This window comes from Mus caroli, unplaced genomic scaffold (genome assembly GCF_978045245.1).
Source record: "Mus caroli unplaced genomic scaffold, Mus_caroli_1 scaffold_7, whole genome shotgun sequence".
NCBI lineage: Eukaryota > Metazoa > Chordata > Mammalia > Rodentia > Muridae > Mus > Mus caroli.
This window is the reverse complement of record NW_028227262.1, coordinates 65,588,857-65,616,615: the sequence shown is the minus strand read 5'-3', so window position 1 is coordinate 65,616,615 and position 27,759 is coordinate 65,588,857. Positions and strand designations below refer to the sequence as shown.

The window sequence follows — 27,759 nt, the reverse complement described above, 5'->3', positions numbered from 1 at the left end:
ATGGGCGATGGGGGCGCGGAGCGGGACCGCGGCCCCAAGCGCCGGGAGGAGCCTGGTGGCCGCAGCGGGCGTCACGGAGAGCACCGCGGAGGGGAAGATTTGCGTGCTGACACAGGTAGCGCGAGTCCGAGGGAAATTGCTGGGACCTCCGCCTCCAGCCCTGCGGGCTCCAGGGAGAGCGGAGGGGACAGCGACGGACAGCCGGCGCTCGGTGAGACAGACCACTGCCGCCGCATCCTGGTACGAGGTAAGGGGACAGCCGCAGCTCTGATTCCCTGGGCCACCAAGCTGCCTTTCCTGGAGCCTCCGACATCCCTACGGCGTCCATCTCTCAGTTCATACAGTGGTTCATTCATTCGGTAGTTCATCCTGTAAATACTCCGAGTGCCTATTGTGTGCGGGACACTGAGCTGAACGCGGGGGACAAAGCAGGGGGCTGGACTTTGTTTCGTCCAGCTGGACCGGTGCGCTCTCTCTCTCTCTCTCTCTCTCTCTCTCTAGGCCCATCCGGGCTGGTTGGTGTAGTAAGGACACGAATCAGTTGGAGGAGCCCGACACCGAGAGCCAGGGCCTCCGCGCCGGGGTTCTCGGAGCAAGGGCGGAGAAAGTCACGCGCGCGCTGTAGGGACAGGATTGGGAGGGACCCGAGTGGGCAGCTGCTGAGGAAGGCTGGGCCACGCAGGAAGTCGGATGCTTCCCCGCCTCAACCCAGCCTTATTTCCCAGCACCTAGCTTTGCGTGGGTTGAGACTTAGAGATGGCTGGGTGGGCGGTAGGGTAGGCTGCCCTGCCACGGCTCCGCTGCTCCAGTTCCCACTCGCTTGGACACCGCCGGCTCCGGCGCTCCTCCGCCCGGCCTGGCCGACGCTTTCTTCCTCGGCTCCTCCCGCCCTCACCCGAAGTCGGAGCCCCTTCACCCATCCCCCTCCAACCCCCGCGACGAACTTGCTTTCCCGGCACTCTCCTGCCATCGCTCATCCAGATCCAAACCTCCAATGCCAGTATCCTGGGTCTGGGCCTCTCCCAGGTAGACACTTGGAGAAAGAAGTCTCGGGTCCTGTGGTCAACTGGATCCCAGGCCTGAGGCCTGTTGTTTTTCCGCCATCCTGGGGTTTCGGACTCACTCTCTTGGCTTCCCCCAGCTGCCTCCCACAGGCCTCAGGAGGCCTGTAACCAACTTTCTTTTACCGAGGAAAACCTAGGTTTCTATCACCCAAGTCAATATCTTAGAGCAGGTGGAGTACAACTTTCCTGACCCCCACCACCACTGCCACCATGTGAGTGGCCCTGGGGATCTGAGAGCCAGCTAGGGCAGGGCATGGAGGTACAGGAAGCTCTCTTAAATTAAGACGCCGCCAGGGACTCCTGGGAATAGGTGTGGTCATTGGAAGGCTGGGTGGCTACTGCCATTCTAGGGACCCCGCTTGATGGTGTAAGACAGTTACACCACCAGGAATCCCGGCAGGTGTGAGGACTTACCTGGGTTAATATGAATTCCCTTTTGTCATCTGAGGGGTTCTAAGGACAAGGAGCGACCACCAGTTGAGTTTCGTTGAGGGAATCTGCAAGCCTTCCAGAAATGAAGACACACTACCTCTTAGGGTAAGGACCATGCCAGTGCTATGCATTAAGAATAGGCATCTCCCCTGGTCAGGATGACTGAGTTCTGCGCCCAAACACCACCTTCCTCCATTCTACCAACCTTTATGTAGAACAAATAAATTTTGTTCGTGGGCATCAGTGGGACTGTCTCTGGTGCAGACTTGCAGAGGTGGGAGTAAAACATGGCCCTCTGTCCTCTGGGATAGAGCCATTTAAGTCAAGTAGAGACGCACATGTCAGTTTGCCCGGGTACCTCTTCAGGGGTCTACTTTTATAATGTACCCACACAAGGTAATTTCCTTACATTTGTAAAATATAATGGAAATATTAAATACAAATACAGTTACCCACTGGACTGAAATAAAAAGCAAATGCAGAACTCGTAAATCCCTCTGCCCCTCCCCCATTTAATGACAAGGCTGTCATTACAGGCCTGAAATGCCGGGATGTCATTTACTGCTAATCCCTCCTAGGCAGGGTCACCCGTGTCAGTCACTGCTCGAAGCCCCACCACAGCTGAGGGTAGAGGCTTCCATGAGTAAAGCCAACCCAACACTGGGAAAGGCAAGCCCTCATTGTCCAAAATTAACAGCCCTCCTTAGTACATTTTACCCTGTCCTCTGGTTCTCTGAGTACATAGCCCCCTCATATCTTCTAAGAGCTTTTGTGGGCATAAGAAATGACCCCACCCTCTCCACTTCTTTTCACCCTCCTTCCCACCCCCGGGTGTGGGATTGGTTGAGAGAGGCTTTTAGCACTGGAAAGGCCAAGGACAGCTGGAGGCTGAGGTGAGCAGAACTGCTGTCTCACCTCCTGCCTCCAGGATTCCCTCCTCTTCAGCAAGCTGGCTGAGGATCCAAGGTGCTGTCACAGAAAACAGTCTGCAGGCTCTTGGTAAATATTTGTGGAAGGAAGGAGTGGGGTAGCACTGGAGTGACCTGCAGATTCTGTCTAATGGTGTGACGTGTTAGTCAGAAACCTCTCTTAACTACTCCCCCCCCCCCCGCGCAAAACACACACACACACACACACACACACACACACACACATCGTGGCCCCAGAGAATGAGCTGCTGTGCAAAGCCAGCAGTTTAGAGGTAAAGGAGAGTCAGACCATCTGAAGAACCCTGCTTGGCCAATGTCTCAGATTTCCTCTGAGAATACAAAGCTAGTAGCCTGGGAAGGCCCCCTGGTCTGCTCACCCTGCCTTCAAAATGGAAGCGTTGTCTCCAGCCGCTGGCATAAATACTGTGCCACCAAGATGACTTCCACAGTGAGGCTTCCTCCAGGACGCCACAGTCTCTAAGGCATCCCTTGTGCCCATCCCTTGGTCAATATCCGGTAGTGTGGGAAGAACCCTTTGTTTTGTCTTGGAAGGGGATCACCAATGCTCAACAAGGTGACAACTGAAGGAATGGGGCCTCCAACTCTGCTCTCACGCTGCAGTTGGCCAAGCCTACGCTGACTCTTTTAGTGGAGCGGGATTGGGACCAAAAGAGGGAAAAGTGTAGTTCACAGAGCCCTACAATTCGTAATCCAAGCCTGCCACCGCCACCACCTTTGCCTCAGACCCTGGTGCTCTCCGTAGCAACCCGGAAGAGAATTCAACTGATTTTGATAGATCTGCGAAGGCGCCACAGTTTTAAGGTCAATGCCAAGAGGCACCAATAATCTTCTCTGTCAGGAGTGCCCCTTGAAGCCTGCTGCCCCCTCGGCAGGTCTCCAAACAAGACGCCCCGTTTCTAGTCTCCCATAGCCTTTGCCTCTGAATGGCAGATCCTTCCGAGAAGCACCGGTCATCCACCCGGATAGTCATCCGCTCAGCTAAAACGCCCTGGAGCAGAAGCTGGACCCATGCTCCCGGTACTCAGAGGTCCACGGGGGTCCCCGAGAAGACCAAACCTTGGACTTGAAATAGCTTAAACTGTGAGCACGACTTGGCCGTTCAAAACCTTCAGCCAGCCGTGACAGAGAACCCAGGAGAATGGTCACTTGGAGTTGGCCCCTGAGCCTGGAAGACCTCCAGGCTTCAGGCCTGGTCCTGCTGAGCAGGCGCTGTGCAGCAAACCCCAGGCCGCGTTGGACTGCAGAGAACTGGGCAAAGCCCCAACCAATCCCAGGCCTCTGAGGAGGCCTCCATATCACAGTCTGTGGATACATTCGGAAACCTTGCCCCGCATACGCTCGATTTGTTGTGGGCTGTAGATCCGTTTAGAAAATCGCGCTTTCGGAAAATTTGAAGTTTAATTCTTAAGATTTTTAGTATTTGTGAGGAGTCCTTTTAGCTTTTTTCAGTGGTTGTTTCATTTTATATTTTCACTATTATTTCGTTTGTGGGTGGCCGGAGACCCACATTCTCACCGCTGGTTTGTGCTGCCCTTGATTTGGGTCTGTATTCCCCCCTCTATGTTCTAACCACCCTCTCACCCCACAGGAAACCGAAGCAGGTGGCAGAACGTGGCATTGTGGCATTCCGCCCAAGACTCATTTTCAGAAAACTGTGGGGGCGAGTTAAATGGCTCTGTTCTCTCGAGCTTTCTTCTCCATAGTCGCGGTGGATCCCCAAATCCAAGGGACCCAACGACTGGGTGCTGAGGACAAATCTTTGGAATGCTGGAACTGGGAGTATGGATCGAGGTGCAGGCGGGCTCCGCCTCCAAACTCATCTTCACGATGAGGGACCATCCATGAGAAAGGTTATCCACGCATAGGCCTACGCCATGGCTCGACTGCCTCTGCCTCCGGTTCCTCTCCTGGTTGGATACATTTCTCCCATTCCATTTTAATCGGGGGCGACAGGGGGAGCCTGTGGGGTGTTTTGTTTTGTTTTGTTTTTGTCCTTTTTCCAGTTTGTTTAATATGAGAGAAACTGAGAGAACCTGGTTCTCCTGAGACCCGGGGAGACTGTGAAGGCTCCTGTTCTGCACGCAGGTCTGTGACGCGGAGGCCAGCAAGCCCTCCCCCGGAGACCCAGGGTAGCCTAAGAGCGGGGCTCGTCCTCCCTTGAATCTGGAATGGCGGTTAAGGCTCTTCCACCTCCTGCAGACGCCTGCAGCGGTCTGGACACTGCGTAGAGGGACCAGCGATCCTGGGACAGATATGGCCTTCCTGGTCAAGGATGAATGCAATCAAGTCCAGGCCTCGAGGTTGTGAGCTGAAGCCGGGTGTCAGCCTGAAGAGGCACTGCCCTAGCAAACCCTTTGCTCTCTGAGCTATGCGCTCCTTTCTTCTTGATTCCGTCTGTGTACCCCTGTGTACCTGCATGATTGAGCCTACGATGTATCTTAGCCTGGAGATTTGCTGTCTCTTAAGACTCATGGCTGCAAAACTGACCCGCACTGGACTCCTGGATCATGCGGCGATCCAGCGTCAGGATCGATCGAGCGTCAGGAGAGCAGGGGGCCAGATTCCTGGATTTTATTTTATTTTATTTTATTTTATTTTATTTTATTTTATTTTATTTTTTGAGTGCCCGTAGAAACCGAGTAGGAGAGGTGGACACCATGTCTGCTAAGTCTACGCCATTTTTCCGTTCCCAGCCCACAACAGGCACTCAAACATTTGTCAAATAAATGAAAAATGTCCATTTGTTACTTTTACCTATTTTCTAGGCATGAGACGGTTAATGACCACTCCCAAACGAATGTTATGAAATTCCTTTTTTTTTTTTTTTTTTTGCGTTACACATTCATGTGGACAGGAGAAGCACGTAGCTTAACTGTTAAACTATGAGATTGACAGCATCTTATTTTTAAATTTTCTAACTTCGAGAATCGTTAAAAACTAAGACTGGACAACCTTAATTTTTTTTTTCGTGTGCACCTGTGTGCCTGTGCAAGAGGGGATGGGTGTGGCGGGGCGGGGGGGGGGGGGGAGACAGAGACAGAGAGTTGGGGAGGGAGCGCTGAGAAAGCATAGGAGTGAGTCTATTGCAAGGTCTTAGGAAGTGCAGAGCCGCAGCGGATGCTTCTACGAGTCTCGACCAGCAAAAATAGCCAAAACTGGCTGACCCGGAGTAGTGGCCGGGTTGGTAATGCCAGCAGGCTATAGGAGGCAGAGACCGGAAGATTGCCTCAGCTTCAATCAGCCTCCAAGTCTACCAAAAACAAAAGTAAAACAAAGGTCAAAACAACAACAACAATAACAAAAATCTAAGAACGACCTAGCTGAAACCACTAGATAAGTCTGCACCCCACCGACCCAGATGTCTTAGAAAAAAGAGTGGCTCCCTCTTTCCCTGGAGGCTTGGCCTCGGCAACTCTGGAGCTGCAGGGAGGATCCCGTCCTCAAGGTCCAGCTCGGGCAGGCCGCACTCAGCTTCATGGCCTAGCAGGCTTTCATTTCTGAATACACACTTCACAGGAAGGCAGAGGGGGAAGAACGCCAGAAGCCACCTCCTTGCCCTTCCACGCACTTTCCCCAGGCTATTTAGAAAGTCATCGGTGAAAATTTTAAACTGCCTTGGGCATTTGCAGTTCCAACAGCTCTGTGTCCTTTGACCATTGAGTAAGCTAATTATGTAGGGTGGGAAGGACCTGCACTTGGTCTGATTTAGTGTAAATACAGTGAAATGAACTCCTAAGGCCCCTGGCTTTGTGTAGATATTTTTAATGTTTCAGTGAAAAAAGTGCTGATTTGAAAGGCATACATATTTAAAATGCTTCATTTAATTGTCAAGTGGGGAATTCACCAAAACTTCCTTCACACGTACCCGTTTGTTTGTTTTATTATACATTTTTTTCTTGCGCTGGCACGCGCGCGCACACACACACACACACACACACGCACACGCACACTCGAGCATGTGTGTGTGTGTGTGTGTGTGTGTGTGTTCACTCTTGTGAGGTCAGAAGACAATTGTCAAGAGCTTGTTCCTGCCTATAGTCTGAGTCCTGGGGAGAGAACTCAGGTTGTATCTCCCCAGATCTCTGCCTAGAATCTGCTGAGCCTTCTCACAACCCCCAGTCCCCACCTCCTTTTTAAATTCTAAGGTAAGATGGCAGCCATTTTCATTGCCTTGTAATCCACTCTTTTAGATCATTTGCGTGTTTTTGCACAGCTATACAGCTATGTGTTTATTTTCCTTCCACTGCGTTTTATATATAAAGAATCCTTGCCTGTATTTAACAAACGTATGGTTTTTCTTTGTATGGATATGTCACATAGCTAGTGTGCAATTAATGGACATTGGGCTATTGCTATTGCATACACTCTGCAGTAAATAAACTTGGTTGTCTTGTTTGTTATGTTTAGTTATTTCCACTTGGTGGGTAAATTCTTTGAGGGAGTTCCTCAAAGTGGGTTACTGGGTCAAAGGGTGTCTATGTTTATAACTTGAAAGTTAATTCCAAACTGCTCTTGATGGTGACAATTTACTTTCCTTACAAGAATGAGGGGACAGTTACTTTTCCACATCCTCCTCTGCACCCCAGATGCTGGGCAAGCCCCCTAGGTTTTCCTAGCCCTTTCTTATGACTTATTTTATTTTGTTAAGTTTGTTGATTTAGGGTGAGTTGTTCTTGCTAAATATTTTACAGTTTTATTCTTCAGTGTGTGTGTGTGTGTGCATGTGTGCACACGCGTGTGCACATGTACATGAGGCCAAAACAGGGTACTGGGTCCCCTGGAGCTGGAGCTACAGACTACAGACAGTTGTGAACTGGGAACCACCCTTTACTTTAATCCTTTGCAAGAACAGTATGCTCTTTTTACAAGAGAGTGATATACTCTTAACTGTTAAGTCATCTCTCCAGCCTGTGTGTGCATGCGTGTGCCCATGTGCATGTACATGAGGCCAAAACAGGGTACTGGGTCCCCTGGAGCTGGAGCTACAGACTACAGTTGTGAACTGGGAACCACCCTTTACTTTAGTCCTTTGCAAGAACAGTATGCTCTTTTTACAAGAGAGTAATATACTCTTAACTGTTAAGTCATCTCTCCAGCCTCTGGTTTGGTTTTTACATATTTGTTTGTTTGTCTGTTTGTTTACTTACTTACTTATTGCATGTGTGAATGTGAGTAAACATTTGGAGTTCAGAGTCAGATCTCTCTGCCTTGTGGAACCAGGGAATGGAACCCAGGGGAAGGTCCTCAGGCTTGACAGCATAGCACTTTGACCAGCTGAGTCATCTGCTGGCCCCCTGGTTTTGGCATTTTAAAACAGTCCGTGTATGTAGCCCAGGCTGAACTAAAATTCGTTATGTAGCTAAGTTGATCTCTCATTCTGGGTTCTCTGTCTCCATTCCCCATTGTGTGTAAAAGCCACCACACATGGCCTATTTGCATGGACATAGGTATTATCAAATTATTCTGAAAAAAAAAATCTAGTAATTCTCACTTCTACCTTTGCCCATTCCTTAATATTGTGGATCTTTGAGACTCTGAGTAACTGGCGTTTAACTTCACTTCTGTTAAGGAAGCTGAGTGTCTTCCCCTGTGAGCCCAGTGGCTGCTGCTGACTTCCTTTTGACAGTGTTTTCAAACACTCCTTTCCATATTGGCTCATGGAGATTCTGTATTACACACACACACACACACACACACACCATTGCTTTCAGTGCTTCTGTGGTTCTAGTTTATAGCTTGCTTCTCAGTTTTGTGATGGCCTTTGTTTTCTGAGCAGTATGATGTCTTTGAGTCATAAAGTCCATCAGGCCAGTTTGCCTTGCCATATATGGGGGGTGGGGGTGGGGGGTGGGGGGTGGGGGGTGGGGGATGGGGGCTGGTAAGTTCCCTTACTTTCCTTTGTGATCTATGTCTGCTCCAAGGATGTCTCTAGTAACTGAAAAGCATACGCATATGAGTTATGTATGCAAAGTCATGCAATGTTTTCATAAACTCCTTTTCTCATTTAGCAAATATGTGTGGAAATATATCTAGAATGATTTCATTCATTTTTGAATAAATTATACACTGTGCCATTGTGTGTAGGTGGCATGTTATTTTTTTTTAACTAACCTCCTATTGATGGGTATTCAGGTTGGTTCTCTTTCTTTTTTACAATGCTAACCTTTCTCTCTCTCTCTCTCTCTCTCTCTCTCTCTCTCTCCCTCTCTCTCCCTCTCTCTCTCCCTCTCTCTCTCTCTCTCTCTCTCTCTCCCTCTCTCTCTCCCTCTCTCTCTCCCTCTCTCTCTCTCTCCCTCTCTCTCTCCCTCTCTCTCTCTCTCTCTCTCTCTCCCTCTCTCTCTCCCTCTCTCTCTCTCTCTCTCTCTCCCTCTCTCTCTCCCTCTCTCTCTCTCTCTCCCTCTCTCTCTCCCTCTCTCTCTCTCTCTCTCCCTCTCTCTCTCCCTCTCTCTCTCTCTCTCTCTCTCTCTCTCTCTCTGTGTGCGTGTGTAAATGCATGCCCTGAGCAGCACCTGGTGCAAGTACATGCAGAGGTCAGAGCAGGACAAGGCATATTGTCCTCGCTCTTTCTTTCTGTCTAATTGCCCTGAGACAGGGTCTCTCACTGAACTGGAAGCTCGACATTTCGCCATATCTGTCAGGCTGGCTGATGAGTTCAGATCCACTTGTTTCTGACCTCAAGTGCTAGGGTTTCAGGCACAAGCCATCTTTCTGTGTGGGTGCTGGGGACTCAAACTTAGGTCCCTGAACTTTCAGAACAAGTGCTTTTGCCAGTGAGCCATCTCCCCAGCCCCAAAGCTGCATCTTAACTTAAACCAATCATTTTATTTTTAATCTTATTTTGGAAAATATAATAGCCTGTGAGATCTTTCACTGTATTAAAGAATTGTTGCCTGGGTTTTGCTGTCATTTTGTTTTGCTTTGTTTTAAAATGGTGCCTATCCCTGAACTTGCAGTAATTCTTCTGCCTCAGCCTCCTGGGTGCTGGAGTTGCAGGTGGCCCCACCACACTTGACATGGACATTAATGTTCATTGCAGTAACAGTACTCTTTTGGTGGGTGAAGTAGCATGATATTTTGTTTAAAAATGTGGCCATACCAAAGAAATAGGACTGTCCCTGCCATGATGACAGTGAACACTGGACAGTGTCCAGCCACTGTACTGTTCTCTTTAGTTCTGTATATGCTTGAAATCGTCATAACAACATGCCTACAATCACAGATCATTTCACAGGTGCGTGGTACGGTTACAGTTACAAGATAAATTCCTAGACGCAAAATTCTAAAAACACACGCTAGCTCGTGTTCCCAGCAAGCAAGAATACATAAGTCATTCACTGCTTCCTCCTAACTGATGTCATTCTTTAACTTTTAGAGTAAAACCTTTTCAGGTGAACAAACAAACAAACAAAACCACAGTTTTAAGCTGCTAGTGAGGTTAGACCTGTCTTACTCGGTATTCTGCATTTTCATTTTCTCCACTGTGCATTAATTATTTACGTGTTGAATTGGCTTCTGTTATTTCAAGTTTGGAAGAGCATTTTTTTAAAAATTTAAGATTACTTTTTGCCTGTATGTATGTGTGCCTATGAATGCTTTCAAGCCACCATGTGGGTGCTGGTGGTGGGACCTGGGGACCTTGCTAGAACAGACATGCTATCAGTGGCTGAGCCTCTCTCTCCAGCCTTGAAAGGCTATTTATACACTAAGGAAACAAGCCCTCTTTCTGTGGCTTGTGTTGCAGACATCCCTCGGGTCTTTTTCTTTTTTAAAATCTTTCTGAGATTTATTTTGTGTGTGAATTGGAGTTGAAACTGTCAACACATCTAATGACTGTCTCCATTGGGGACTCTAGAATTTAGTCCCTGATTAGACTTGGGAGGAAGGAGTGAAGGAGGGAGGGACGGAGGGAGGGGCAGAGAGGGGGGGGGAAGGAAATGCCGGAATTGTCACACACCACAGGAAGACACTTTTCACTTATGAAAAGGATGTTGGGTGTGGCATCAGCACACACATTATAAACTTGGAAAGACACCGGGATTAGCATGACCCCTGTGCAAGGGTGACATGAACATTTGTAAAGCATTTCACATTAAAAAAGGGAAAGAGGAAAAAAAAGGGAAAGAGGGAGGGAAGGAGGAAGGAAGGAGGGAAGGAGGGAGGAAAGGAGGGAAGGAGGGAAGGTGCTGGGCTTGCTCATGGCCCACCCACACTTCATGTCTTTTGTCCTTACCCTGGACACCCAATGCCTTGCAAGTGCTATGTTAATAGTCATGAAATTGCATTGTTTAGGAAATTGTTAACTAAACAACTTGATCTGCATTCGCTTGAATCCTTGAATATGCGCACAAACACACAGCTGAAGTGTCTGAGAGTTTGGGGTGAAGGCTGGGAGAACAGCAGGAGAGCATTTCTCCTGTGTGCTCAAGGAGCTAGGGTCTTCCTCAGCACAGGGTTGGGGGTTAAAAAAATTATACCTAGGATGGTGAGAGAAATTTTCCTACTCTGATCAACTTCTAGTCTTCAGAGGGAACAGAGGGGGAGGTGTTTATCCTGCCAGAGTGCTCCCAAGTGGGAACGCACAAACACACCGGGAGTTTACTGTACAAACAAAAAGTGCACACAAACACGCACATGCATACACACCCACACAACCTCACACATCCCTGCTGCTGCCCTTGGCCATGTCTGGTGAATGTCCATGCAGGTTAGTCGATGAGGACAGTCCTCATCCTGACTAACTGCTCCAGAGAAGCCAAGGGCTCTCTGGACTCATCAGTCTCTCTCCTCTTACCAAGCTTTGACACATTTTTGTTTGTTTGCTTGTTTTAATGGAACCACATTAGGATGAATTTGACTTCGTCAAATTTCCAGTGTTGCTGTAGGATGGAAAGCTCTTCAAGGGTTCCAGGAAGGGCTGTGTATTTATTGCTGTTTGTTTGCTTGTTTATTGGTTTATTGATTTTATGCGGTACTGGTTTTCACACAGAACATGGCTCTCCAATGCACACTCTGATCCTAGCAGGAGCCTCAATCCCTCCCTTTAGTTCCCTCTCTTCCCTCCCCTTTTACCCCACTTTCTGTTTTTCTTCTTCATGGTTTTCAGCGAATAGGATCAATTCTAGAACCTAAAAGCGAGAGAGAACACGTGTCCTTTGTCTTTCTGATTCTGTTTAATGTCATTTAACTCCCATTAATACAACAACTTCCAGTCACATTTATTTTCTGGTAACTGACTAATTCAAAGCATGCTTCTTTAATTGAAAATTCCATTTGTTTATCTCTGTGTGCATGCGGGTGCATGCATGTGCATGTGTGTGCATGCATGACAAGTCACAGCCCTTGTGTGGAGGTCAAAGGACAACTTCCTGTGAGTCTGCTCTCTCCTTCCACCTCGTGGATCCGGGAGATGGAAACCAGGTCACCAGACTCCATGGCAAACGCCTTACCCACTGAGCTCTCACTGGTGCCCAGTTTAATTCTTCTTTATGGCTGAATAAAACTCCATTGTGTTACCACACTCTGTTTATCTGCTCGTCTGTTGATGGGCACCTAGGCAGAACCCATATCATGGCTATTATGAATAGAGCTGCAGTTGTGCCCCCAAACCCCAGTACTTCTCATATTGTATGAATTTGTGTTTCTATTAACAGTCTCAGAGAACCTAATTGCCCTGACTCTAGCCAGCAATTTCCTAGTCTGAGGAATAAAATAATGATGTCTCAGCAACCTGAAAACAATCTCCCGAGCTGTTCTCTCCGCCCCTTTCTGACTCACCCTGAGCCTGAGCACTTTCCCATTTTATCTTTTTCTAAAGCTTTATTTGTTTATTTTTATGTATACATGTTTATTATTATATAATAATATATTATATTAAAATACAATATATTGTAATGAAATTATTTCTGTTGAGTAAACTTTTTATGTCAATTTATAATAAAAGCTAAAATGCCCTTTGGTTCTATTTATAAAAAAAAGCTTTTCTATATGTACCCTTGAAAACAGATTTTGAAGAAATCATGTAAGATGATAAAGCATTTGAATGGTACAATAGATGTAAGAAAATTCAGTTTAAAAGAAACGTTTGTTTTTACATTAAATGTTTATTTGCAATAAAAAAACAATATATTATAAGCTTATATTTTACAGTATAGATAACAAATATATAATCAATATATCAAAATATATTTACAATAAATACAATAATAAAATACCCAATAAAACATAATTCTATAATATAAAGTATAAATAATTTACTAAGTATTATTATTATTTTATGTGTAGGAGTTTTTCCTGAGTGAATGTCTGTGTACCACATGTGTGTCTGGTGGCCATGGAAATCAGGAGAGGGTATCAGATAATCTGAAACTAGAATTCTGGACAACCGTGAGCTGCCATGTGGGCGTTGGCAATCAAAGCCAGGCCATCTAAAGGAACAGGCAGCACTCTTAGCCACCGAGCCATCTCCTCACCCACACTTTTTCTTTTAATTTGCCGCTTGTGCTGCGTCTCCTCTGGATAACTTGTTCAGTTTTCCACCGGACTGCCCAGTTTTGGCCCTGGTTTTGAGCATCTGGGTATGTTCTGACTGTTCTGCGTGTTATGAGTCTCTGCGCTTAACTCTCTCACTTCCTGCAGAAGAATTTGCTCATAATTAGTCTCCTTGGTCCTTGTTTTCCTTTTTGTGTTTTGTGCCTGTGTGTGCATGCGCATGTGTTTCTTTGATTTTTGAAGCTCTATTTTTCACATTTAAGTGTTAATTTGGTATGCATGCAATGTCAGATGGATCGGCTTATCCCAAACAATGAGCTGACTGTCCAAGACCCAGGTCTTTAACAGCCCTGCCGTTCCTCCAACCAATATGAAATGCCATCTTTGTAGACACTCAAGATCCCTGAGGACCTGTGGCTCTGCTTGGAGACTCTCTTTCCAGAGTCACACCACTCTAGTGACTCTCGATTTGTGATAGATGTTGCTGTGTGGTGATGTAAGAAATGTCTCCTTTGTGTGTGTGTGTGTGTGTGTGTGTGAGTGAGAGAGAGAGAGAGAGAGAGAGAGAGAGAGAGAGAGAGGGAGGGAGGGAGATGGAGTCTCTCTCTATGTTCCAGCTGTCCTGGAATTCATTATATAGACCAGACTGGCCTTGTTTTCACAGACATCTTCCTGATTCTGCCTCTCAAGTGCACCACCACGCCCAGCTCTAGTGTGATGATTTGTATAGTCATGTAATCATTGACCTCGGTGATAAGTTCACAGAACCATTTTTAGAGGCACCCACGGTGCTGGGGAGAGCAGAAACCATGTGGGTCTGTTATCCATGTGCCTCCCTTCCATCTCTCCCCCATTCATTATTCCTATTTGTTCCCCTAGTCTTGCTTGTACTTTTATATCACACACACACACACACACACACACACACACACACACACACACACACACATATTATATTCTGGATTTGTATTCTGGATTTGTCTTATTTCAATTAATACAATGATTTCTGTTTACATCCATTTTATTGCAAACTTCATATATTGATTCTCCTTTATGGCTGCACAAACTCCATTGTGTAATATGCAGTATATTTTCTCTGTCCATTCAGCTGTTGATGAGCTAGGCTAATTAGTCCTGCAATAGAACTGGCTGGACAGGTGTCTCTAACATATTGAATCTTGCCTATTCCTTTTGAAAGACTTCATCTTAACTATTTAAAATTCCCCAGTAAACTTGAGGGTGAATTCTCCACAAGGAATTTTTATAGTGGCAACATAATATTTCTGAATCAAGGCAGAAAGAATTTTATCTTCCTAGAAGTCAACACATTAAAGCCAAGTCTGGTGGTATACACCTGTAAACCCAGAGGCCGAAGCAGGGAGACTGCTGATCTCAAGGACAGCCTGGGCTACACAGCATGACCTTGTCTCATAAAGACAAAGGGAAGATGAACAATAACAGAACCACTCACACACAGCTTCAAGCAGAAAGGGACGAGGTAGGAAGTGACGTCAGGGAGCCCTTCAGGGTCCTGGGTGAGACAGGCCGAGGGACCCTGTTTGGCCTGGAGATTGCGATTGAAGCTTCCTGGTTTATTTAATTATCTTCTCTGCTCCCATTGTTACTTTGCCCATTTTAAGACTAATTTTTTATTGAAAAATAATTAGATATATTTTAAAATAAATGCTTTTATTTTTATATTTATTTATTTGGTTTTTCAAGTTTCTCTGTGTAGCCCTGGCTGTCCTGGAACTCACTCTGTAGACCAGGCTGGCTTTGAACTCAGAAATCCACTTGCCTCTGCCTCCCAAGTGCTGGTATTAAAGGCTTGTGCCACCACCGCCTGGCTGCTTTTATTTTTAAATTTAGACATTTAAAATTAAAAACATTTAAAAATAATTTAAATGTATTATTTCTCCCCCATCCTGACACAGGACCTGTGGATACAGAACCTTGTCTACTTTCTTGGTTCCTGTGTCCTCAGACTCTACAAGTGATACAATGATAAATATGAATTGAATGGTTGAATATGTTAGGATTGTCCTTATTGACATAAATGTGATAGAATTGTACTATTTTTCAACAGTAGTGTTTTTTTCAATATATTTCAATGTATTTCAAAAGTATAGTATTTTTCTAGATTTATTTATTTTATGTAATGAGTACACTGTCACTATCTTTAGACACAGTAGAAGAGGGCATCAGCTCCCATTACAGATGGTTGCTGAGACACCGTGTGGGTGCTGGGACCTCCGTAAGAGCAGCAAGTGCTCTTAACTGCTGAGCCAGCTCTCCAGCCCATCCTAAATGTGTTATCTTATACATTACCTTTTTTTTTAAAGATTTATTTATTTATTTATTTAAGTACACTGTAGCTGTCTTCAGACACACCAAAAGAGGGCGTCAGATCTCGTTACGGATTGTTGTGAGCCACCATGTGGTTGCTGGGATTTGAACTCCAGACCTTTGGAAGAGCAGTCAGGTGCTCTTACCCACTGAGCCATCTCACCAGCCCTATATATTACTTTCTTATACTCAGTGTCAGCTCACACGATCATCACCTCATCCCTTTTCACTGCTGTTAGATATTTTATAGTATGGCTCACAGTGTGTTAGATATTTTATAGTATGGCTCACAGTGTATTAGATATTTTATAGTATGGCTCACAGTATGTTAGATATTTTATAGTATGGCCCACAGTGTGTTAGATATTTTATAGTATGGCTCACGGTGTGTTCAGCCATTTTCCTGAGGGGAAACATTGTGGATGTCTTGAAAAGATTTTTTATTATCATCCTTACAGGATCTCTTTGTGTAACCTCTGTCTCCCAAGTGCTGGTATGAAAGGCATGTGCCACCACTGTCAAGACACCCTTTTAATTTTTACCATTTTTAATTCACCAATTTTTAAAAAGATTTATTTATTTTATGCATGTAAATTCACTGTAGCTGTCGGAAGAGGGCATCAGATCTCATTACTGAGCCATCGTGTGTTTGCTGGGAATTGAACTCAGGACCTCTGGAAGAGCAGTCAGTGCTCTGAACGCTGAGCCATCTCTCCCGCCCTTAATTCACCACTTTGCAATTGATGATCTGCTCACTTGAAACATAATGGCATGAGGAAATTTTCACTTAATCTTATTCTAAATAAATAATTTGTAGTCACCAGTATATTTAAGTTTGCTTATCACCGTAACAGGTCCTCATTTGGAATGTCCCTTACAGGCTGGAGGAATGGCTCAGTAGTTAAGAACACTCGCCACTCTTGTAGAGGACCTGAATCTTAGCACCCATTTTGCATGGCTCACAACCAACTTCTTCTAACTCCACTCCAGGGGCTCAGACAGCCTCTTCTGGGCCCAGTGGAATACACATCTGGGGCAGAGTGGTGGTGGTGGATAGCTCTAGAATGTCTCTAACCATAGCCCATTACTGTACACACATGTCTGGCAGTGAGTGTGCCCTCCATCCTATTGCCTGAGTGTGCCCTTCATCCTACTGCTCTCTGGCACAGCCATGTGAGCACATTCCGTTTCTGACATAACCATAGTCCACTTATTTACTTAGTGTTTTAGTATAGAGCACTTTTGCACATTTATTTATTAACTGGGAGAGGTATGTGTGAAGGTCAGAAGACGGTTTTCAGGAATTGGTTCTCTTCCACCATGTGTGTCTGTTCCGGGAATTGAACTCAGGTCATCAGGCTTGGCAGCAAGCCCCTTTACATGCTGAGCCATCTCTATGGCTCTAAAACTGAATATTTGCTTTAGCCTCATCTGAGCCAGGTAAAATTGTTGTGTATTAGTTACTTTTCTGTTGCTGTGATAAAACACCAGGACTGAAGCAACTTATAAAAGAAAGGGTTTATTTGGGCTTATGGTTGCAGAGGAAGCAGAGTTCATCACCATCCTGGCAGGGAAGTATAGCAACAGGCAGACAGGACAGCTCGACTTGCAAACTGAGACCTCACATCTTGAACTGCAATCACTAGGCAGAAAGTGTGTACTGGGAACTCTCAGTGGCTTTTGAAACCTCAAAGCCTGCTCCCAGTGACATACTTCCTAGAACCAAACATCGCCACCTACTGGGGACTAAGTGTTCAACCCAACCATCTGAACCCATGGGGCACATTTTCATTCAAATTTAACCTACACTTGGGTTAAATTGTTCCTAGTAAACATTAAAATAAGTTTTGAAATGGCAGGCATTTCTCATGTGCTGTTTTAAACCATCTTACAGCCTCGGGGTACACAGAGACACAGAGGACCATTACTGCCCTCTCTCTCCATGGATGAATCTATGTATCTGGTGACAACCCAGTCCCCTGGCTTTGTTGTTTGATTCTGCTGTGGTTAAATTCATATTTTGAAATCCTTATAGAGCCACAAGAAGATGTACAACCGGTGCAGAAAGATCTCGAGTTTCTACCACCCAGCCTGGCTTCCCTCATTAAGAATATTCACAGCACATTATCAAGGACAGAAGACAGAGTCAGGCCTGGTGCTGCACACATGTAATCTCAGCACTCAGGAGCCAGGAGCAATGAGGGTCAGGAGTTCAAGACCAGCTCCGGTACATAGAGAGTTCCAGGCTAATCGGGATTTCGGGAGTTTTTGCCTCAAAAACACAAAGCAAAACAAAAAGCAAACAAGAAAAATCACAAAGAAACTTGTGAGGGGGACAATCTGAGAAACAGCCATAGGCCTCCCGAGCTCCATCTATTTGCACTGTCTCTCATGTCTATGTCTGGCAGTCCTGTGATCCCTTGTCACGCTCATACGTTCATAAAACGGCTGAAATACAGACGTGTTGTCTTACCACAAAGGGCTTTTTCCTTTCTTTCTTAAAAAAATGTAAAGACTTATTTTTAATTCTGTATATGTCTCTGTGTGGTATGGGCACAAAAGTATAGGTGCCCTCAGAGGCCAGAGGCAGGTAGGTCCCCTGCAGGTAGAGTTACAGGCAAGTTCTGACCTGGCTCCTGGGAACCAAACCCAAGTCCTTTCCAAGAGCAGCAAGTGTTCTTAACTGCTGAGCCTATCTCTGTCCTGGAATTGTACCTATGTAATCCAGGCTGTCCTTGAACTCACAGAGATCCACGCACTTCTGGAATTAAAACCACATGCACACACAAACCAGCGCTTCTGGCTTGCAAAGAGCTTTGCAATGCTCTCTTTGTCAAATCTCTGTCAGTCACTGCTCTGCCCTCCGTCTTCCTAATAACATTTTGATGTTATATAATCAGAAGCATGTGCACATAGCATCTGGAGACTGACTTCTATTTGTTTTATTTTTGCACATATATAATAAGTGTTTTGCCTGCAGGTACAGCTGTGCACCACATGCATGTAGTACCTAGGAAGGCCAGAAGAGGGCATCAGATCCCCTGGAACTAGAGTCACAAATGAGTGTGCAGAGATTAGAACCCAGGTCTTCTGGAAGAGCAACCAGTGCGTGCTCTTAACCACTGAGCCATTGCTTTCTCCAGGCCCAGCTTCCTCACTGTGCACACCAAGCTTATCAACCGTGACCCTTCTTCACTGAGCGAGTAGCTCATTTATGGCTTTAGCATAGTTTCTCCAACCAGCCACCTGCTGGAAAACATCTTATTTCCTTTTGGAGGCCAATAAAAGAAAATTTGGGGGGCTGGAGGTGTAGCTCAGTTGCTAGAGCAATAGTCTGTAATGCATGAAGCCCTGGGCTTAATTCAGAGCACCAAACAAACCAGGCATGGTGGCATAGGATATGCCTGGAATCCCAGCAGGAAGATCAGGAGTTCAGGGTCAACCTTAGCTACACAGAACTTGTGGACAGCCTAGAATCATGAGACCCAATCTAGAAAACGAAACAGGTTCTGGAAAGATAGCCCATCTGTTAAGGTCAATGACTGCTCTTCCAGAGGACCTGGGTTCGATTCCCAGCACCCACATGGCAGTTCACAACAGCCTGCAGCTCCAGTTCCAGGAGATCAAATACCTTCTTCTGACCTCCGATGCAACACATATTGTATATGCATGAATACAAGCAAAGCACACACACACACACCCATATATATATATATATATATATATATATATATATATATATATATATATAATAAAACTATTTGTTGGTTGTTTCTTTAACTCAGTAACCACAGGCTAGCTTCCAGAGTGGCTGAACCATTTTACAGGAAGCCCAGAGTCTGGGTCCTCAGGCGCCTGTGGGGCCTCCAGTGTTCCTCCTCTTCTCCTCCCTTCCTCCTTTCCTCTGTGGCACGTGCTTTTCTCCCCTCCCTCCCACCACCGCATTTGTAAATTCTTCTGTTCTAACAGCTGCACCGCCCTGTGGCTCTAACTTGCTTCCTCGAACACTACTGATGCAGAACATCTTTCTCTGTGCTCCTATGTGTGGCTTGATGCCCGGTGGTGGAGCAGGGGTTGCCTTTCTTGTGTAGTAGCCCTGAGTGAGAGAGCTGACCTTAGTCACCCACAGAGGTGGCGGTGGACTTACCCAGATATGGCTTGACCTCATGGTGTTCAGGCTCAGAAATCTCAGGGTAGCTCAGGGACCCGCCCAGGAAACGTTTGAAGCCTACATTACCAAGCATAAGCAACCTTCCTCCTGCCTGTTCCAGCAGACACACTGATCAGACCTGCACCTTTGCTGACAGGCTCTCTGAGAGTTGGAAGGAAGCCTTTGGTCTCATCTCACCGCTGGCAATGGTGGAAGCTTACCAAGCCCTTCCCAAGGTTGTCATAAATGCTGTTATTCTGGAATATGGAAAGTACTGGACCTGAGGTGCTAGGTGGTCTCGAGAGACCCATGTTTCCTGCAGCACCCCAATAGGAAGACCGCATCCATCAGACATACTGGGCTCAGAGCCTGGGTGGGACCTGGGCTGGCAGGAGGGTTCAGGGAGTCCCGTCTCAGTAGTGATGTCCTTCTCCCCACCCCCACATCACCCCACCCCCCCACTCACCTGCTTCCAGGGCTGACTGAACATGAAGGTGAGATGGGCCTGAGCCAGAGCTCACCCTGAGGGTTGAACATTCACTGGGGCAAATGGGAGCCGTAAGGTCAGAGCACGGCATGAGAGTCAGAAGGAGCAGCTAAGGCTACCTATCTGGAGCCGAGATTCTAAAAGTAGGACCACAGTCCTCTGGGGCTGCACGGCAGGCAGCATCCCCAACAGATGTCCTGTCACGTGCTCTCCAAAGGAACAGTGGGAATCTTCTCTAGAAGATTCCTTCTTGACTCATTGCTAAAGTGAGATTGTTGGCTACTATATTAAGCCTGACCCACAGTGTGTTCATGAAGTGAAGCAAGGGTGGGCGGCAGCTGTGTTTGCATGTTGGGGACTGAACTTTGTGCCCACTAGGCAAGCTGCTCCACTGACCTACATCTCCAGACCCTGCTTGGTGCTGTTACCGTTTGTGGAGAAAGGCTCACTATGGAGCCTAGGCTAGCCTTGAACTTGAGTCTTCCCACTAATATCACCCTAGTGGGAGGACTTCAGGAGTATCTTTCTACTCTGGGCATAGTCAGGGTGTTTCTAGGGTTTATTGAATACTGACAGTGGGGCCTCCATAAAGTTAGCTCCTCGTCTGTAAAGTGGGAAACGACAGTTCCATCTCCATGGAGACACTGGGAAGGTTCAAACTTAAGCCCAGGGCAGGGGCTTGTCTATGTTATGACCAGAGTCACTACCCTGTTAGCCCCACCCTCACACCTCTGGACTTTTTCACAAGTCTCTTGCTTTTAAATCTTTAAAAAATATTGTAATTATGTGAAAGTGTCTGTGGGGACATATGTGCACATGTGTATGTTGGCATATGTGCACATGTGTATGTTTACCCATGAGACCAAAAGAGAGTGTAGGACCCGCCCCCCGTCCCCAAAGTCGGAGTTATAGGTGTTGTGAGCCTCCCAACGTGTGCTGGGAACAGAACCCAGGTTCTCTGCAGAAGCAGCAATCGCTTTTTACTGCTGAGCAGTATCTACAGCCCCCATCTCACTCAGCCTTCTTGGGACTTAGCACATAGACCAGTTTAGAAACAGCTTCCCAGCACACAGCAAACACCACCTCTGCACCCCCTGGTGGAAGTGGGGGGTCCTTGTTGCAGCAGGAGGTGGCATTTGCAGGGGCTCCTGAACAAGAGCTAACTAGTTGCTAAATTGTTGTTTGTTTGTTTGTTTGTTTTAAGACAGGGTATCTTGTATGCCAGGCTTGCCTTGAACTCCTGGCCCTCCTGCTTCCATTTTCTAAGAGCTGGGATTGCAGGGGTGCAGCACCCCGTCGTCCTGAGGTGGTGATAAAGTTTCCAGGCCCCTGTTCCTCCCATGGAACTAACTGCTGCTAGTTCCCTTTTGTGATCGATGTATCCCACAGGTACAGGGCTGCCTGATTCACTGTCTGGTTATTGTCTATGCTAAAAGATCTCACATCAGTGGTGGGGAGCTTAGATTAAAGCATTTTCCCTTTCTGGGTGCTTTGTGATGCTCTACAGGACTTTGGCACTTCTCTCTCTCTCTCTCTCTCTCTCTCTCCCTCCCTCCCTCCCCCTCCCTCCCTCTCTCTCTTTCTTCTTCTTCTTCTTCTTCTTCTTCTTCTTCTTCTTCTTCTTCTTCTTCTTCTTCTTCTTCTTCTTCTTCTTCTTCTTCTTCTTCTTCTTCTTCTTCTTCATTTTTTTGAGACAGGGTTTCTCTGTGTAGCCCTGGCTGTCCTGGAAATCACTCTGTAGAGCAGACCGGCCTCGAACTCAGAAATCCACCTGCCTCTGCCTCCCAAGTGCTGGGATTAAAGGCATGTGCAATCACTGCCCAGCTTCTTTAGCTCTTCTAAAATGGACTCCAAAGCACCAGAGAGGCTATGAAAGAAACACTAAAGCCCCTGGCTGGAAGATAACCCAGCAGCTTAGCAAGGTGGTACCAGTTTTCAGTTGGGGGCCTCCTGGGGTTTTCAGTCCCAAATCTGCCCTCCTGTTCTCATCAGCTAACCTCCTATGAACCCCAGGAGGGAGCAGGGCTCCGAGTCTCCAGAAAGCCTTCTACGACTGACCACATTCCGTTCTAATCCATCTTCTCTGGACTTGAGGGCTTGTTTCTTCTTTGTTCCAGTTATTCCTTACTCTGCAGAGAGAACAGAATTCTGGATGAGCCATAGTGAGTCCTTTCTGCCCAGGCCATGATAGCCAACCTTTATGTTGAGGCTTACTCATTCCTCTCCCTCCTTCCCTCTCCCCACCTCCTTCTTCTCCTCTTCCCTCTTTCTCCTTCCCTCCCTCTTCTCACCTCATCTTTTCTGTCTACCTCCCTCTCTCTTCCTCTTCCACCTTTCTCTCATTCCTTCCCTATCTATTATCTATCTGTCTATCTATCTATCTATCCTCTATCTACCATCTATCATCTGTCTATCCACATATCTATCATCCATCTATTTATCTATTATCTATCCATCATCTACTTATCATCTATCTATCCATCTATCTATCCATTCATACATATATCTCCATATCCATTACATAGTCCTTGCATGGGGTTGCAGAGGAAGCTCAGCTCAGAGAGGCTCAGCAAGTTCTCTGACATTAAGTATTCAGGCAGGATCCTGAGGATTCCTAATAGAACCTTCTCAGGCCATGAGTTCAAGGTCAGACTGAGCTACACAGTGAAACCCTGTGAAGAAGAGGAAGGAAGAAGAGGAGAAAAGACACAGATGATCTAACCCAGCTAGTGAATTAACCTGGCCCCCTTCATGATCCTTGCAGATGCTAAGGGGACCATTCGGGAAATTGTCTTGCCCAAGGGCCTGGACCTCGACCGACCCAAGCGGACCCGTACCTCCTTCACAGCAGAGCAGCTGTATCGTCTGGAGATGGAGTTCCAGCGCTGCCAGTACGTGGTGGGCCGAGAGCGCACTGAGCTGGCCCGACAGCTGAACCTCTCTGAGACTCAGGTGAGAACCAGGGCAAGTTTCCCCCATCTGTCCTGGTGACCTCCTTGGTGTGTGGTGAACACCAGGCACCTGGGGAACCCCTTAGTGTATGAAACCAAGGGCTGATGTAGAGGGGCATGACTTGGAAGGAACATACAAACATGACGGTAAAAGTCAGAACTACAGGTAAGACAGAGCCAACAGTGCCAACAGGAGGGCTGGGCTGAGAGTGGCGGCACACACCTGTAATCCTTGCACTCTGGAGTGCAGGGAGAAGCATGCAGACCTGAAAGCCAGCCTGGACTATATAGTGAGACCCTATGTCAAAGCAAACAACATTTAAAAGATAAAGAAGAAAGGAAGAAAAGAAAGAAGGAAGGAAGAAGAGAAACAGGAGAAGATTCCATGGGTAAAAGTATTTGTTGGACAAACATAAAGATCTGAGTTCAAATCCTAGAACACACATTAAAAGTTGGTTGTGAGCACTGTAATCCCAATGCCCCGTGTGGAAGTGGGAGATAGAGTAGACTCCCCCCGCCCCCACTCCCATCTTGCCACAGTCATTTGCTGTCTAGTGAAAAAGCAAGGAAATCCTGTCTCAAACATGGTGGAAGACAAGGAACAATACCCTAGGCTGGCCTCGGATCTCACCATGTTGGCCATTGCTCACACATGTCCATATTCATAGACATGGATATTCACAATCCACATATACAGATGAAAGGAGAGGAGAGAAGGGACGGGAGAAACAGTCAAGTTTCAATAGAAGGGATCATTCATGTGTAAGGAAAATGGAAAGGCCATAGAACATTCAAGGTGCAGGGAGTGAATGGCTTAGGACTTCAGGCACGGTTCTAATGCTGTGGAGAGACACAATGACCAAGACAACTCTTTTTTTTTTTTTTTTTAAAGATTTATTTATTTATTATATGTAAGTACACTGTAGCTGTCTTCAGACACTCCAGAAGAGGGCGCCAGATCTCATTACGGGTGGTTGTGAGCCACCATGTGGTTGCTGGGATTTGAACTCTGGACCTTCGGAAGAGCAGTCGGGTGCTCTTACCCACTGAGCCATCTCACCAGCCCCCCAAGACAACTCTTATGAAAGAAAGCATTTAATTGGGGCTGGCTTACAGTTTCAGAGGCTTAGTCCATTTTCACCATGGAAGGGAACGTGGCAGGATACACAACACAGGAGCAGTAGCTGAGAGCTACCTCCTGGTCCACATGCTGAGAAAAAGACTACCCCTGTCTTTAGCTTTTGAAACTTCAAAGCCTACTCCTAGAGATACACTTCCTCCCACAAGGCCACACTTACTCCAACAACTCCACCTAATCTTTCTAATCCTTTCAAATAGTGCCACTTCCTGGTGGCTAAGCACTCAAATATATTATTAGCCTTTGGGGGTTGTTCTTTTCAAACCATCACAAGACATATTGTCAGGTAAGAGGTGCCTCTGATCTCAGCACTTGGGAGGAAGAGGCAGGCAGATCTCTGAGTTTGAGGCCTGGGCTACAGAGTGAGTTCCAGGACAGCTATGGCAATACAGAGAAACCCTGTCTCAAAAAACAAAAAACAAAAACAAACAAAAGAAAAAGGTGCCTCTGGATGGTGATCACTTGGCTTTCAAGAAGCAAAGATTCCAGGGAGTACCAAGCACAATGGCAGGAGCCTGCAGTCCCAGGTTCTTAGGAGGCTGAGGTAGGAGGATCATGACCCAAGAGTTTAAGACTAGCCTGAGCAACCCAGGATGATCCCAGATAAAAATAACAAAGGATTCTGGGAAGAAATGAACCATGACAGACTAAGCTGGGGACTTCTCTCTTCCTTTTAGCCCTTTCTCACCCTTTGTCACCATCCCTTCATCTCGAGGGGACTGAGTTCCTCTTGTGTAAAGAAAAGGCCAGACCCTCCTCCCCATCCAAAGAAGGGCTGGTGTTTTAACAGTAGTATGCTGGCTGGGGATGTGACTCAGTTGGTAGCGTGCTTGCCTAGCATGCGTGGAGCTCTGGGCTGGATTCCCAGCACTGTAAGGTGGTGGGATACACCTGTAATCCCAGAATTCTTGAGGTGGAAGTGGGAGGGTCAAAAGTTCAAAGTTATTCTTGGCTACATAGTGAGTTGGAGGCCAGTCTGGACTTACACGAAAGTATGCCTCATACCACCTAAATAAACATGCCCAGAGGGAGAAATGAGAAAAGATGAGGTTTGAGTAAAGGAAAGGTGAGAGGCTGAGTCAGTGGTCCTCCTCCCGCCTGGCCAATGGGTGGGCTGAGTACAAGCTGCCAAGCCCCAGTGCTCACTGGGATACCAAGTTGCTTTAAAAAGTGTTCCACAGGGCTGGAGAGATGGCTCAGTGGTTAAGAGCATTGACTGTTCTTCCAGAGGTCCTGGATTCAATTCCCAGCAACCACATGGTGGCTCACAACCATCTGTAATGAGATCCGATGCCCTCTTCTTGTGTGTCTGAAGACAGCTACAGTGTACTCATATGTATAAATAAATGAATCTTTAAAAAAAAAAAAAGTGCTACTCTGGCTCTTCAGCAGTTGTCTTCAGTATCAGTGCATTGTCCCTGCTCTAGAAGTCCAGAGCAGCAGACTAGAGGGACCACTCTAGGATAGGAATGAAACAAAAGCCACCTTCCACACCCCAGAGTCAGTTAGAGCCCATAGCCTTTAAAAGATTAACGTCTAGCATCAACCCCACATTCAGGAGATTGGGGAGAAAGAAGAGTTCAAAACCATCCTGCGCATTACAGGGAGACCTTGTCTGATATCTAAATTGTTATTTAATATCACTTTTATTTTTAAGTGAACAATCCTTAGAACTGAGCACTAACCTCAGGCCCAAAGAGAAGTCAGGGGTGGGGTCTCCCAGCCCTGGAAACCACACCCTCTTCTGCTGTGGGCCTTAGTGGGCCTTGGTGACCCAGTACAGTATCAGAACATGAAGCCACCAAGCATTCCTTGAGATCCAGCTGTCCAAGATGGCAGCCCTCAGAGACCCTATACAAGGCACTAAGGAGCCCAGTGGGGGCAGGTAATGCCCAGGAAACACCCCACAGGAGAGGGCTCTGGCTCTCCAGGAGTCAGCTAGCAATGACTTCCTGGAAGAGAGACAGAGAAGAGCCAGAAAGAATCAGTACAACAGGCAGAAGAAACCAAAGGCTTCTTGGAGGAGAAGAGATGGTTCAGGGCACTTAGAGCCTCATGAGGCAGCCTCCATCTGGAAGCCCTGGAACTGATAGTGGAACACAGAGAGGCACCGGTGTTGGGAGTGCTCTACCAGCAGCACATTGGAGTTTTCTGGAAATTCTGATGCCTCCATCCTGACCCAACTCCGACAGAAAGTTGCAAAATGAGAACTGGGCACTAGGGTTTACTGTTTACAATGTACACAGGAAATTTGTGTGCAGCCAGGCTTAAGAATCCACACATGATGACAAATGAAAACCCAGGTCCCAGTCCCAGCCCCAGCCCAACCTACCCTCAGCCTTTTCTCACCTCTAGGGTACAACTGCTGGGAGTCAACCCATGCCTTCCTCTCCTTCTGCACATAGGCCAGTAAAGGGAGTAGTGGGGCACACTGCTCCCAACTTTTGTCATTCTGCATTGGCCACACCCCTTGTCATTGTCATATCCTCCTCTGCCCACAGTGGCTTTGTTCCTTTCCTAGCATAGGAGTCATGACTTTGGAGCCCTTCTCTCTGGTCTGGACCCCTGAGGTCCTATGAAAGCCAGAGAGGATGAGAAAGGCTCCTGACCCTTCTCTTCAGGGCTCTGGGTCATTGCTCCTGCTCTTCCACTGCCAAGTGCTGTCCCTGGACTGTCCCTGCTCTTGTATGAGTAGTACATGTGACACAGGGTACAGAGCTCAGTTGACAGTTAGTCCAGCATGCACAGAGCCCTGGGTTATGTCCCCAACAAGGTGTACAACCTCATGTGATGGTATAGGCTTATAAGGCAGCACTGTAACCCCCAGCAGGGGGTTCCGAAGTTCAAGATCAGCCTCAACTGCATAGCAAAGTCGAGGCCAGTCTGGGATACCTGTCTAAATTAACATAAATAAATAGCCATTAGTTGCTTGCCTTGGATCACAGTTTAGAGGTCCTGGCCAAGGGCAGTTGGTAAATACCTACACATAAGTGATGTCTAAGACCAGACGCCTGGCTGAGAGCAAAGGACCTGTAAACTCTACCTGCTGTAAGCCAATCGGCTCCTGTGGGCCAGAGTCAGCGTCAGAGCGGCAGTGAAGGAAGGGGAGCTTATACCTTGAGACTTGACGCATCTCCTCAGTACAGGCTGGTGTGAGAGGACACTAACAATCTGCTCTTCTCTTTCCTGCTCTCCCTACTCATGCCCCTTAACCCTACCCCACCTCTGAACTTCTCCTTTTCTCTTGGCTCCGCCTCTTGCCCCGCCCCTTTCCCGTTTTGGCTCCCCCTGTGTGCCCTCTGCCCCAAGGTGAAGGTCTGGTTCCAGAACCGCCGAACCAAGCAGAAGAAGGACCAGAGCAGAGACCTGGAGAAGCGGGCATCCTCCTCTGCTTCCGAGGCCTTTGCTACCTCCAACGTCCTGCGGCTTCTGGAACAGGGTCGGCTGCTTTCCGTGCCCAGGGCCCCCAGCCTCCTAGCACTGACCCCTGGCCTGCCAGGCCTTCCTGCCAGCCACAGGGGCACCTCCTTGGGTGACCCCAGAAACTCCTCCCCACGCCTCAATCCAATGCCCTCGGCCTCGGCGTCGTCCCCTCTGCCACCCCCTCTGCCAGCCATCTGTTTTTCCTCAGCTCCACTCCTGGACTTGCCTGCCGGCTACAAACTGGGGTCCTCGGCTTTTGAGCCCTACAGCAGACTAGAACAACAGAAAGTAGGCAGCCCTGGCCAAAGTGACAAGAAAGCTGACATTTAA

At 47.0% G+C, this 27,759-nt stretch overlaps 1 protein-coding gene and 1 non-coding gene across 2 annotated transcripts; both read left to right on the top strand.

Moving 5' to 3' along the window:
- On the top strand, positions 1–27,759 carry Vax2 (ventral anterior homeobox 2). Its single transcript, XM_021165758.3, has 3 exons — positions 1–247; positions 22,682–22,869; positions 27,316–27,759. Exons 1-3 carry the CDS (start codon positions 1–3, stop codon positions 27,757–27,759), a joined length of 879 nt encoding a protein of 292 aa, XP_021021417.1.
- Positions 10,439–10,540, top strand: LOC115031347 (U6 spliceosomal RNA). Its single transcript, XR_003836988.1, has one exon. It is a non-coding gene; the product is annotated as a U6 spliceosomal RNA (small nuclear RNA).

Bases quoted from the DNA above. Each gene is read 5' to 3' on its own strand.
- Vax2 (XM_021165758.3), top strand. From the start codon at position 1: ATGGGCGATGGGGGCGCGGAGCGGGACCGCGGCCCCAAGCGCCGGGAG. The intron at 248-22,681 runs GTAAGGGGACAG...TGATCCTTGCAG, and splicing joins CCGCCGCATCCTGGTACGAG to ATGCTAAGGGGACCATTCGG. The intron at 22,870-27,315 runs GTGAGAACCAGG...CTCTGCCCCAAG, and splicing joins TGAACCTCTCTGAGACTCAG to GTGAAGGTCTGGTTCCAGAA.